Genomic DNA, 13,618 nt, shown 5'->3' with positions numbered 1-13,618 from the left:
GGCCTGTTGATTCCAGACACCATGGTGTGGTTCATATATGAGGATTACACTACACTGTAAGTTACTCATCATTGTTGAAGTGCTAGGGACAATCCTGCGATCACTGTGAACTCCAAATCTGTGTTGAATATATTAGGCAAAGCGTTCCGCACAAGTCATTAATAGTCTCTGGAAAATGTTCAGTAACTCAAAATGCATAGACTCCTACCAATTTCACTGAATGAACATTGCATGTTAAATCTGCAGCTGAAGACTCACTGCCACTAAGCAACATGCTCCTAAATCTACACAACAGTTAACTTAATCACTGGGAAACTTCAAAGTAGTAAAAAGCGAAGAATGGATCACGGAGTAGAATGCCTTTCTACAAGAGACCGACAGAGGGAAGGATTCAAAATTCCTCTCACCGCAAGTGCAGTTAATTAATGAAAGACACAAGGGTCACGGTAACTTCCATATGCTACCGGATATACCTTGAATCATAGCAAGTATGGAGTCTAATGCCTGTTCATTAAGGCAGGCACAATACTATAGCATAGTTATAAGAAAATCTGTCTAGAAATACACCCTGCAGCCTGCTAATGTCATATTTATGTCAGCAAGTGCAGCTTCCTTGAACAAACATATGAGCAGCAGCCATTGCATGCTAAACTGTTCACCCTGATCTCTCCAACAGCTAGACGCACGCCAACTGCAGATTTGCCCCCCGCCTCTTCTCCACCCTCATCACAACCCTTTGCCATAGCATTCTCATGCATAACGCGTCAGGACCTGGTAAGTTAGCTGACCCTACTTTTCAAGTGCCATTTACATTGAACTTGAAGCCTTCTGTGTCTGTAGTTGGATCTCATTTCAATATTTGATTTCACCTCAACTGTTAATGCAGCTGATTGAAATTGATGGTGCACAACATGGCAGATGAAAACATTTTGGGGAGAAGGTTCAGAGCTATACTGTGAAATTTCCACTTGTCTATAATACGTGCCTCAGGAGTTTGGGGTGGAAAATCCCTTGGGCAGACCAACATACTGTCAGAGAACTTGCTCTTTATAGAACATGTTTTCAAATGAAAGGAAGGTTCCATGTTTTTTTCTCGCATGGAAAATTACCCAAATATTCCTGCCTGCTGTACAGTATTAAACTTGGAGACAATGAATTAAAATAACATTGAAAATTGACTTAAAAGTTACAGCCAAGTAAATGTTTGATCTAAGTAATTAAATACAGGAGCATTCAGTATCTGTGTTCTTTCAATTCTGTCTGTTCCATGTTTCTTGGGATTCTTTCTCCACACATATATGTCTATACAAACATGCATGCATACATTGAGCATTGCACAATAAAAAAGCTTACTAGCAGCGTAGACATTATTTCATAAAGCTCTTGCATGATCCAGCTGATGCAGAAGGCGATTACTGCAGACTCATTTTTAAAAACTGCTGATTCTGTTATCAGAATGGATCGAGCTTGCCATTACAACCCAGGTGCTCCCCTGCTATCCTTATACTATATATAACCAGGCCCAGGTCACCATGTGCTCTGCCAGAAACGTGCTGACTGGCTAAGGGGGCCTTGCAATTCAGGTAATTAATCCTATTCTAATGTAGGTTAAGCAGGTGTGAAGCCAAACGCATCCAGAGAGAAAGTAGAGGCATCCTTAGAATTATAGTATTTAACTGGTCTCAGCTGACTTTAGGAAACTAGACCATCCTGTGCTGCTGACCCAGTCATACAGGTGGAGACCTGTCTGCTCTAAATCCAGCCTGAGCAACCTGCTCTTTGTCCCCTCCCTCCTCCCATCCTGGATTTACAGTATGATATACACATGACTGAAAAGCTGCTCTTTTTTTCTCCGCACAGAAAAAAGTAAATGTATCTTTGTGGGAGGCTAAGTTAGATGAGCAAGTCACCTGTTTAGTTAAAAATGGACAGAATAGTTACCGTAAGAGGGCTACGTTGCTCAATTTTACTTCTGCCTTCCCAGCACATGCTGTGATCCTTTCCTAGGCCACTTCACATGGCATGTAACATTCATGGTCTTATTTCCAACAAAGCCTTCAGGAATTTTAAAACTGACAAAAAAAAAAGGTCTTTGTTTGGATGTTCTTTAAACTTAATCTGGCCGACAAAAAGCCTTATTTTTCTAGAGGAAAGGAGTCCCGTAAATATAGAAGTGATAGTAAATATAAATGATAGGCTCAATTCTGCAGCATTTGCCTCTTCTGCAAATTCCTCACCTAAGGAATAATGTCAAGATTTGTTTCAACTTTCTTACTCTGTTTCGGAGCAAGACATCTATCTTCCTGCCTTGTGGCCACACGTTACTTGCAAGAAGTAGGCCATCCTTGAGGTACCAACTGTACAGTTAGGGAGAGTTTGGGAAAGGATGCCCCCTCAAAGATTATTTCGGAAGTTTAAATTGTTTCATACAGTACGCTCCTAACTGGCAGTCTTTTAATATGGTTGGCAGTTGAACTAAATGATGGGGGCAGGAGGGAGGTGGAATGGCTTTAAAGAGGTAACGTGCCCCAAAATCTAATATGCCCAGCTAGCTCCTGGGTGGCAGTCCAGATGCTGTCCTGCTGGCTAAAGGCCACTATTGCTGAAACCTCAGATTCAGCTTGCTCACAAAAGACTGACAAAAAAAAAAAAAAAAGAGAGAGAGAGAGAGAGAGAATGGAGACTACAGTAAAACTAAAAAGGTTAAGATACATTTAGACTTCCTACCCTCTGGTAATAAGATTAATTCCTTGTTGGCTCAGAAGAAGGAAAACTGTTACTGAGCCATCTGCAATTTACACAGACCTAATCTAGTAAACCCGTTTGTCACACAAGAAGTGGGTACAAAGGTGAGTAGTGGTGCCTTCTGAATGGAAATACTTGCTTAAAGCTTGATTCCGCACATTGCTGCGGAGCCTTGGAGGTGGCGAGTGCACACAGGGGACAAAGAAAACTCTCAGCTCCCACTGATACACTGACTGCTGATGTGGGTTTGTCCCTTCAGGGCCAGATCCTTAAACAACAGAGGCTGGCACAGCACATTTGACTTGTATACCCATGACAACTGATCCTACCGAAGGCTCTTGGTCTGTCTCTATAGATTAAGTGGGCAAACTACCTTACGTATTTTCTTCTACAAACTCTTGTTGTAATGCCTGATCGCTGAATAAAGCCAAACCATTTCCTATGTTTTTATTTTGCATCTTCTTTATCCCGCAAAAAAACCTCCCGACCACCAGATGTGCTAACAGAATGGATTAATACTCTCTTCATTTTTTTCTCTCCTTCTATTCAGCATCACCTTTGAACACCTTTAAAATATGCAATGGTATATTTTTGGCCTCGTGGTACTTCAGAAATACAATGTTTGCAAGAGAGGAAGCAGGCTGTGTAAGCCAGGCTACAAGTCATCCAGGGTAACACAACGCTCTTGATTTTGCTAGAAGAATAATAGGGAATGGCTGCTACATCTTTCTATACTCTTGCATTCAAGAATCAAATAATAGCCATTTTTGTTTACAGAAGGAAAATGAAAAGCACTGGCATTCATTACTGTTGATTTGCTCTCTTTTTATTAATCATTTCTTATTTTTAAAGGGCCACAGGAGTGAACAACATAATGCAATGGTAGGAAGATATTTACCAATTTAGCACCTCATTATAAAACTACTCAGAAACCTCTTTGTCTCTCGTTTAACATAATAATTATTAGTGGCAACAAAAGTGGATCCCACACTTGCACCATGATTAGCAAGTGATGAATTTGGGTTGAATATATTGCATTTTGCTAAGTAAACCTTATTATATCCCAAATCCTCAGTCTAAAAAACATCTAATTTTAAGAAAATAATTTCCACTCCTGTTTAAATGCATGTTTCCAAATTAACCAGTGATATTCTATAGAAAACTGCCTCTTTTATGCTTGAAGTCTCCAGCTGCCACACAATTTATATCTCTTTCCTCCCCTCTTTGTTTTTCAGCCATTTTCCCTGAATGTCAAAGTCAATTTAGTGCATTTCACTTTGCTGAATAAATCAGAGGCGAAATCCTTGCTAAAAGTGAAAATTTGATTTGCTAAAAGGAGCTTAGGGCAACTATTAATCAATATATCCAGAGTGTCAAAGCTAAGGCCATGATAGACATGCATTCATTTGGAGATTGGTTGAGGCAGATAAAGGGGGACACTGGGAGGAAAAAAAAAGTGCAACAGCCAGACAGTGTAGTGTGTATGTTGGGGGCATGGGTGGAGGGAGAGGACTGTTTAAAAAAAATAAATTAAGAGAGTAAAAAAAAAAAAAAGGAGACTCACTCGGAAGGAAGAGGCGAGTACTTGTATATGAATAAAAGGTGAACTTAATAGAGACATAAAGTCACTGTTTGATTCTGATCTTGAGAGAAGGGGATTTTAAGGATTTTTTTTTAAAGTAAAACATAAGAATTGAATCAAGTTATTTTGTTCCCTGTTAATTCCATTTTTTGGTTTTGTTTTGCTTTTGGTGATTACTATTCTTAAACAAGCTTTTTCAACAAATAGATAGGGATTTTAAAGTCAAAACTAGCAAGAGTTCTAGATGCTTTTGTAAGAGTCTTACTGCATCTTTTATTTTATATTAATGTATAATTTGCAGGTGATTAGATGTTTACATGCCTGGGATTATATTCTCTTTAATTTAACGCTAGTAAAAAATGCCAGAAGTAACTATCCTGGAAACTAAAGTGCTCTTTTCACCCCAGGACATCTATGCCTAGTGGTACAGAAATCTCCTCACCTCTCCATTGCTGTCTGTCTCAGTTCTGAACTGGAACCAGTCTTTTTTGATTAGCAGACACACCAAGAGTGTGTACATCTGTAGTTGCACACAGAGCCTACTCTTCTGTACTGAAATCAGCTAAAGTTTTGCCACTGACCAGTAACAGATCCATCAACAACAGTCTGCCATCATATCTCAGGCGCATATACGAAATAATTTTAAAATAAACAATCAGACCTTTCTGTAACTACCTTTTACCACACTACAGATTCCTGTTTTGTTTGGAAAATGCTAAGAAACTGTTGACATGTTTATTCATAGATTTTCCTGGAAATGCCACCTCCTCCCTACCTTGCAAAAACACTTACTCCTTCTCAGTGATACCATTTTCAAAAAACGAGAAAAAAAATTTTCCTGGAAATGCCACCTCCTCCCTACCTTGGAAAAACACTCCTTCTCAGTGATATCATTTTCAAAAAACGAGAAAAAATTTTAAAATGCCACCATTCCTAGCACTTCAAATTATGTTAGCAACATTGATGCAAGCAGTGAGAATATATGAACTGCTGGCACTTCAGGTACACTGCTGTTCCATTCTGCTCAGAGCAGCTTGAATCAACATGGTGATCTACACACTGGCAGTGTTGGGCAGTCCATCCATGCTTACGCTCAAAAATAAAACCAACAGTCAGTTGCTGATTTCCCATATTGCACAATTTAGTGAGAGAGGTCAAGGAAGTCAGTAGTTTTTGAGAAACCTTTTGGCCAGAATCTCTACCTGTTAAGGCCCAGGAAATGGTCTGCCTCAGATCACATATGTCATACAAATCATGAGTTCAAGAACATTCCCATCATAGGAAGAGCATGTCTGATTTCCATAATTAGTGCATGTTTGTAAAACGAGTTAAAAGAAGAGCAGACGGTGAGCAGAAGGCAAGGAGAACTTACAAAATGTCCAAGATAGCACACCACTATAAAGGGCAGGATGTCCTGATTCCCCAGGAGGCTCAAGTTATTATCACTACAAACGTCTTAGCACAAACCAGCTCATACTCCATTCCATATTACATGAGCAGTAACGCTTTCAGCCCTGCAGCATCAGAGACTAGAGAAGGCCTCAACCTTAGCAGAAATAACAAATTTTACAGCAGCAAGCAGCATGGTACAGGCATACAGGAAGACATCTATTCCCCTTGCAGAGGTGAGATTCTGTATTAGCTGCCCCAACAACAATCCAGAGAAGGATTTGTGCATAAACAGGATGCTGGCTATAGCTAAAACATATGTGATTATACACATCAGGTAGTTCCAACATACGATTTCAGTCTGTCTTCGAAGTCTTACCCACATGAATGCTATCACAAAGTAACATTCAGCATTTTTCCCTGTCATTTAAACACATGTCCACTAAGATACAGATACATAAACAACTACTTGCATGAGAACAGGTACACATATACCTAATTCATATCTGCATGGATGTACCATGTATGCATGCTCGCATGCTTTCTTGAACATTAGCTTTCCAAAGGTGACTACTATCAACTTTTCCTCTGTACTTTTACCTACACATGGGGTGGTATTTCTGAAACAGATGATGAGAAAAGGGCATTTTAGAAATGACAACTCTGCAGCAAATCATGTTCTTGTTCAGCATTAGAATGTTAAACTATACCCCTGAGAGCTGCTTTGGAAAGGAAAGCTTAAATATTGTCCTCCACAAAGAGTATGTCGGAACAATAATGTTTCATAAAACATTAACATTAACACTAAAATATTCAACACATCCTTGGATTTGTTCCATCAAAATCATGCCCTCTTTTTTTTTTTTTTTTAATACTAGCACCAGTGGCAGTATCGATTTCTAAATATTCCCTTTCTTGAACACTGTTACCACTAGCAAAATGGGGACACAGTTGAAGACAAGCAGGCTTATTTTACTAAATAATGTAACTAGTTATTTTTGATGTATTAGTCTGATTTACTGTTTCCAAACAAATTTTTCATTTTAAGTGCAAAAAGTTGATTTCTATGGTCTGGTTGATGTTTTTTCATGCATGCAAATTTTTTAGAGAACATTTTGTCTTTAGCTTCCTGTTATGCACATTTCTAAGAGCTTAATGTTTCCTGCCTCCACTTAATATGAAAGAACATTGCACATTTTTGCTGAATGTCAATGAGACAGTTACATTACAGAAATCGTGCCTAAATGACTCTGATACTGTGACTAGGTATCAGCAGAATTCCACCCCATACTAGAAAAGAGTTTAATTAATATAACGCAACCAATATAAAATGGAACCTCCCCAAAATACAACGCAAAGGGTAGGAAACTCAACCACCAGTAAATATTAAGCATGGCTCTCTTACTGAAAAGATAAATAAAATAAAATAAAATAAAATAAGCCAAAATAAACAAAAAAGTCTTGCAGAGGCTTCATAAATATATTTACAATTTATTTAAGTCAGTTAATAGGAGTTTTGTCTCATCAGGCAGGAGACGAAGCAGCATCAGGCCCTCCCTAAGCACCTTCAGTATTTTACTAACAAAGTTACAGTACATCGGAATATTTTAATCTGACACAAAGAACAACAATAGATCTGACTGCTGGGCTGATAATCTTCTTATCACACCCTGTGAAACCTAGCTCTAATATTTGACTGAGCCTCCATTACTCGGCAACACATTCTAAAAAGGCCAACAATGGAGAGAGAATGAAGTGGAGTGTGGAAGTACCTCCATATCTACATAAAAGAGATTAGAGGCGACAGCGTTCCATTTTACAGCTCAATCATATTGTGTTAGCATGCGCTTATCCGAGCGCGGATGAAATTGAAAGAGAAATAAAAAAGAGTCAGGCAGATAGGAACCAGAAAAGCGAGGCATGAGCAATTTCCAAGGATATAAAAGGATGCTAATGGCGGGGCCCTGTCATTCTTAAAAAGGGCTATTAGGGCACCATCATCTGTTCTTGTGCCCTTACGCTCCTCTAACTAAAGTCAAGCATTTCCTAATGCCATTGTGATCTTTTTCTTCTTCAGATAAGACATGGTCATGTTTCATAACAACACACTTTCCATTTATTTGATTTATAAATGCAAGGAGACTAATTCTATTTACTGATAAAGGCTTTCCATATATATTTTTCTTACAATATTTCCTTTTGTAGACGGCATAGACTTTTTGTTCAATAAAAGCAACTATTGAAATGTTTCCAATAGCACAAAAATACTAATGATTTTATGAAAGCATTTGAACTTTGGCTAATTTTAAAACATTTTTTAGTCCATGACTGCAATGGGAAGCAGTTGGCTGGGGCAGAATGCGTACTGCATTGTTACCTTTTTATAGATAATCTCATTAAAAGACTTACTGTTAGAATAGCAGAAGCATTATTTTGGTTTCTTCCACAAAGAGAAATTTTACTTTGAATTACAATGCTTTACAGCCAAGATCTTTATTAGTTATTAAGCACCTGATATATAAGGGCCTTTAATTATACTGAACCTTAAGAAATCACTATAGTAAAGAAAGATTTGCTGATTGCTGCTTTGCTGTGCTAGGCACAAATTCACTACTGGTATAATTAATCGATTCCACGAGATTTACACCAAGGATTTACTTAGTCCACTAAGCTACAGTGAACTTTGATGCAATTTGCACTCTTTCTAACTCATCCTATTTCCAGTTCTGTTTCTGCCTACAGTAACATTTGTTAGCTGAGAAAATAATCAGCTAGCACCAATCCAGGCTCCTCTTCAAGTTGGTCTGTGCCAGACATGAGCTGGGTGCAGGCAGTCCAAGTTCAGCAGTACTCCATCATTCAAAACCAAGCTACAAAAGCTCATCCCATTTGCCCTTTAGCACATCAAGCCCTTTTGCATTTTGATTTTTGTGATCAAATGCCAGACAACAAGCACAGGTTTTATTACTGCCCTCTGTTACCAGACGGCTTATAAAAAGATTGTCTTTATTTCCTTTTTTTTTTTTTAATTCTCATTCTTAAACGGAATCAGGTGAGTAAACTTAGCTAGTGGGGCTTTACCACGGCAGGTGTGGTTTTGAGTTTACCTTGTAATAAAAGGCTGAAATGGCAGAAATGTTTCTCAACTGGTTCAGATCGCAGACTTTACATTTTCAAGGCCAGTTTACACCATCCAATACCTTTTCCATGCTAACCAAAGCCATCATTTTAAAGGCAGCTCAGTCTCATCCCTCTGCTTTTCCCATCCCTCCAGCCAAATCAAAGCTACAGAACATATTCACAAATCAAACCGACGAAAGTTCCCCTGCAACTACTACGGAGCATGGCTGACTTCTTTGAGAGCTACTCTATTTTGGTTAAGGTGATCTAGGTATCTTCCAAGATGAAACTCAAACCCACTTATTTAACTCATTTTGACTTAATTTGGGGTGTTTTATTAGCAACCAGTGTAAGACAAAGTAGCTAGTATAATATAGAGTGATGTTTAAATTAGTTTACAATTTGCTTGGGCTCATCTAGAAGTGCTCTGAACAAAGCCATTCAGAAATGTCAGCTGTGTTCCTAACCACTGTAACAAATTGTTGCCTGAACGCTGCACACCTAATGACTTCAAATTAGCTTCACTGCGATATTGCCTGACAGTTCGTTACGACTGTTAGCAACATAGCTGGCGTATCATGACCAATAAATTGGTTTCAGTGTGGGCTGGGAAAGGGACTTCCATCAATTTGATTAAAGAAATTACTGTAGCATTCAAAGCATAAAGACAAACTAGTTTAAGGAGACAGAAATAAGTTAACTGTACCAGAAAAACATTGCTTGTGATACAAAAGCTTGTTTATACACCGTTTGTGGCACAGAGAATGACTAAATTTCAACTGTGTCACATACTGACTATTTTAAGAGGCTGTAGGTTGCTGTTGCTCATCTAAGGTAAAATAACGTTCCATGAATGTACAAAGTATTTTTTTATTATTCTTTGTTAGTGTTTGTATTTATCGGAGATGACCCAGAAGCACCTACCAGAAGAACTGAGGCCTTCTGCTGGTTAGCACAAGGGAAAAAACTCCAGGAAGACTATTTCTTTCTACATCTTTGCAATTTCTTTTGATACTAGAAATAAAATATATTTAACTTTGATGAACAAACAACTGACTGGAATATTTATTCTATTAAGGTATACCACAATCACATCTAAAATCAGGATGTTCTATTACTCAGAGGAATTAAAGGTTATCCATTCTTATCTTCAATAAGGCTCCACTATCAAAATCAGAAAACTTAACGAGCTGATGAAAACACACCAACATGCTCACTCAGCTGCTGGACTAGAAAAATACCTTAAGAAACAAGAAAAAAAGCCAATCTTCTTTGTGTGACTTTACCATTTCTGAAAGGTGACAGACTGAGAACCCTGGAGACTATAAGCTTGTCTGGTTGCCCACAGAGCAAGCACAAATACCTCAGCAATGGGCGGAAATAAAATATACCTGAAATGTTAGCCAAAGAAATCGCTAATCTTCTGAGAAACCGCTTTTGATGACCCCCGCTTTTTTTGCTAACAAGAGTGTCAGTCAGCTTTTATAATATCAACACATTTACATGATGTAGACCGCAGTCCACGCAGACCAAGGAACTAAGCTGTAAGAAGAGACCTTTTGGTACAATTCAGTTCTTTCTACTGAACTGCTGGTACAATTCAGTTCTCACACTAGTTCATTCAACGAAGAGAACAATTCCTCTATGCCACGCCAAAATATAAGTGAATTTTTGCACCTCCTGTGGTCAGTGTAAGATAGCGCTGCCTTTACGGAAGAGAGGAACCAGACTTACATTCAACTACCGCTGAATCAGACGAGTACAGAGGAGAGCACTTACACTACCCTTCATACCAGGCTAATGCGCTGGATAGCAAGGCAAGTTTATCTTAACAAAAGTAATACATAAAAAAAATTCTTTCACTGAGCAGCATGTAAAACTTATTAACATAGTAGCACTCATAGCAACAATAACACTATTTCCAAGGGAAGAAGACACATTATCATCTAAGCTATGTCCTATGTGAATAACCTGGAGTCTTAAGAAAACTTTATGCATTGTAGTGAGAGAAGAAATCATATTTTTTACCAGAACAGAATAACGTGATGATTTCTGTATGTCATCTATTTGCAATAAATACTGTGTGTACCTGGAATATGCTTAGCCCATCCGATGATCACCACCAGTTCTCTGTCTGCCAGGTCACAAAGAGTGGTAAGGGCTTTGATGTCACTGTCGGGAACGGTGGGGTCAGGCATAGCATAGATCTTCTCTGGTTCAGCCACCAGCAAATGGGAGACAATCTTGTTATCTGTAAAAACGGTCCAGAACAGCACAAGATCACCAGTAGCATCGTTCTACTTTTCAAACAGATGGCTCATATTCGAAGTACACAAGAATTTGTCTTAAGATACTGGACCTAATTAAACCTTACTGTAACTTCACTGGCATCTACAAACAGTTACAGCACAAACAAATCTGATCCCTTAACAATGTTTATCAAGCTAGACATTTATGTTTTTAAGAAAGTAAATTTAATGCAATGTAGAAATACACGATCACCTCCTAATACTGCAATACAAACTTTGTAGAAAAATATTTATGCATTAGAATGCATTTTGGACTGTGCAAATAGAAAAGTTTTGCCTTCCTCTAATTACCTGCAACCCTCCCTCCCACCAAAGGCAGGTGTAAAATACCACACGCAATCAGTCAGTCACTGAAATCTGTAGCTTCTGTCAGTGATCCCAACTACAATTCTTTGTTTTCAATGTCAGTGTTAAACTGTTGTAACAGAAATGGTCTCAGGACTTCCTCAGTGCTCATTATCCTATGTATCTTATCTTACGGGTATCCTGCCTGTTAAAGTGTTAAGAATGAATCTGTACTCCTTGGGGCCTACACTGTGAGAAAAGCAGGGTGTTCTACGTATTTGCTTTTTGGTGAAACACACAAACTTAGAATCGTGTATAAAATTAGCTTCTTTAAGTACTGAAGAGCCAGTCAGGAATAGCTATTAAAATCAGTGAGAATAAATAGTATAAAACAAGGAAAATATCAATAGATGCAGACCCTACCTCAGAAAACTGGGCTTGCGCAAAGAATGATACTTTATTATATTCACACACTGGTTATCTTTATCTACACAGCATTTTCATTCATGTGTTTAAGGTTTACTTTTTCATCCAGATTAACTGTGAAATCTATTTGGAATAATCATTTAAGTTATAAGGAAAAGTGGGGGGGGGGGGGGGGGGGGAGAGGGAAAAAGCGCAGGGCGTGCCGCTGAACAGGTGAGGGTTATCCTTCTGTATTAAAAAAGGAGGGGGGGGGGGGGGGGGGAGGGGGAAAGGGGAGAAGAGCCTGGAAGATTTACCATACAGTGTTGCTATTCTATATTCTTTAAGTAGGATAAACATAAAATGAGCATTATATCCACGTGGAGGCAGAATGGAAATACCTTATCTCTATACAGCTGCCTGATTTGTTACTCTGAGAAGGCAGAACTGGAAAATGGGAAAAGGAGTAAGTCATTAAGCCTTCTAATATAGGATACATTACGATACTCCCAATATATTTACATTTTACCTTTCCTGGTAGGTACATCTTGTGACCTCAAATGTACCACCAGAACTTAAAGCCCAAATATTGCCCTTTAGTGAATTTACACTAATCCGTTCCCTTCCTTAGGATAAAGAGTCATGGGGCTTGATACAAATGGGATTCCACTGCAAGAAGGTGCGAAGTATTTTCTGACTGCAGAGAAAGCTGACAGAATTAGTATCGTTTCCCCCGTCCACATATAAGTGACAGGGTGGACCACAATGCCCTCCCTGTGGGGGAGCTGCGACGGAAGCGGATGGGGATGTGACTTGCCCAGGAACGTCAGAGAGGCTCCCTACTGGTCCCTGACAGATTTCCACAAAATACTCACTTGATTCAGATTTCTGATACTTTACTGCTCTTTTGTGACATAGACTCCTTGATTCTGATCTACTGCCTCTACAATTTTTGCCTTATTCCAAATTTGCGTGTCAGAAGTTGTGATATATGTTAGCCCTTCATAAAATAAGTGCAAGAGCCAACTGGAAACCATCACATCAAGCATGTTTTATTACAAAGTGATATATTCATGCTTTGGATGAACTACAGGAACCATGCCAACTGAGTAATTCTTGATCTCAATATTCTACTGATTATCAAACTGATTAATGAGGAATTCTATTCTTATTTAAAGATGACAGATGGTAGTTTTAACTTATATTGGCAAACAGCCTTTGCACATAACTTTTTAAAAATTTTTTAAAGTCTTTTCATATCCTGTTTAATTTCACACAGAAAACATCATCTTTTTAAGTGAGAAAAGGTAACATTGCTTCTTCCCAAATTCCAATATGTTTACATGTATTAAAAAATAGGATAAATAAATCAGAGTTTCTTAATACTAAAACACATGACATTGAGGACTTCAACTTGGTGGTTTTTTAACCAGTGATAAATGAATGAAAAAGCATTCACATCCTCAAGTTTTGGGGTTTTTTCCTGCAAACAGAAGAAATGGCCAAATATCTTCTTTCAGTTTTTTATCAGGTTCTTCACCAATGGCTTTTTGTAGATGATTCAGAAATACTGTATATTTTGACTCAGGATTCGCAAAATCTCAAATTCTTTTTATTTTTGCAATCAACAAGTTGTACAGGCAGGCCATTAGATTCCATGGTGAAGCTGGAAAACACAATGGGGACCAGAAGCAGGTGTAAGAAAGATCTCCCCAACACCTGTTCCTTCCCTATAGGGGGAAAAAGCTACCTGTATTGGAGGTGCATTAGTATAGACTATAGG

The 13,618-nt window shown here is 38.4% G+C and overlaps 1 protein-coding gene across 1 annotated transcript in view; it reads right to left on the bottom strand.

The window, feature by feature from the left end:
• The window catches only part of ESRRG (estrogen related receptor gamma), a 233,433-nt gene that overhangs the window by 34,984 nt on the left and 184,831 nt on the right, over positions 1-13,618 (bottom strand). Inside the window, exon 5 of the mRNA XM_035902206.1 lies at positions 10,926-11,087. Within this exon, the coding sequence (XP_035758099.1) occupies positions 10,926-11,087 (162 nt within the window). The remainder of the gene's footprint in view (positions 1-10,925; positions 11,088-13,618) is intronic.

The sequence above is a fragment of the Egretta garzetta genome, unplaced genomic scaffold (genome assembly GCF_000687185.1).
Source record: "Egretta garzetta isolate BGI_Z169 unplaced genomic scaffold, ASM68718v1 scaffold339, whole genome shotgun sequence".
Taxonomy (NCBI): Eukaryota; Metazoa; Chordata; class Aves; order Pelecaniformes; family Ardeidae; genus Egretta; species Egretta garzetta.
The sequence above is the reverse complement of the archived record's forward strand: the minus strand, read 5'-3'. Positions and strand labels throughout refer to the sequence as shown.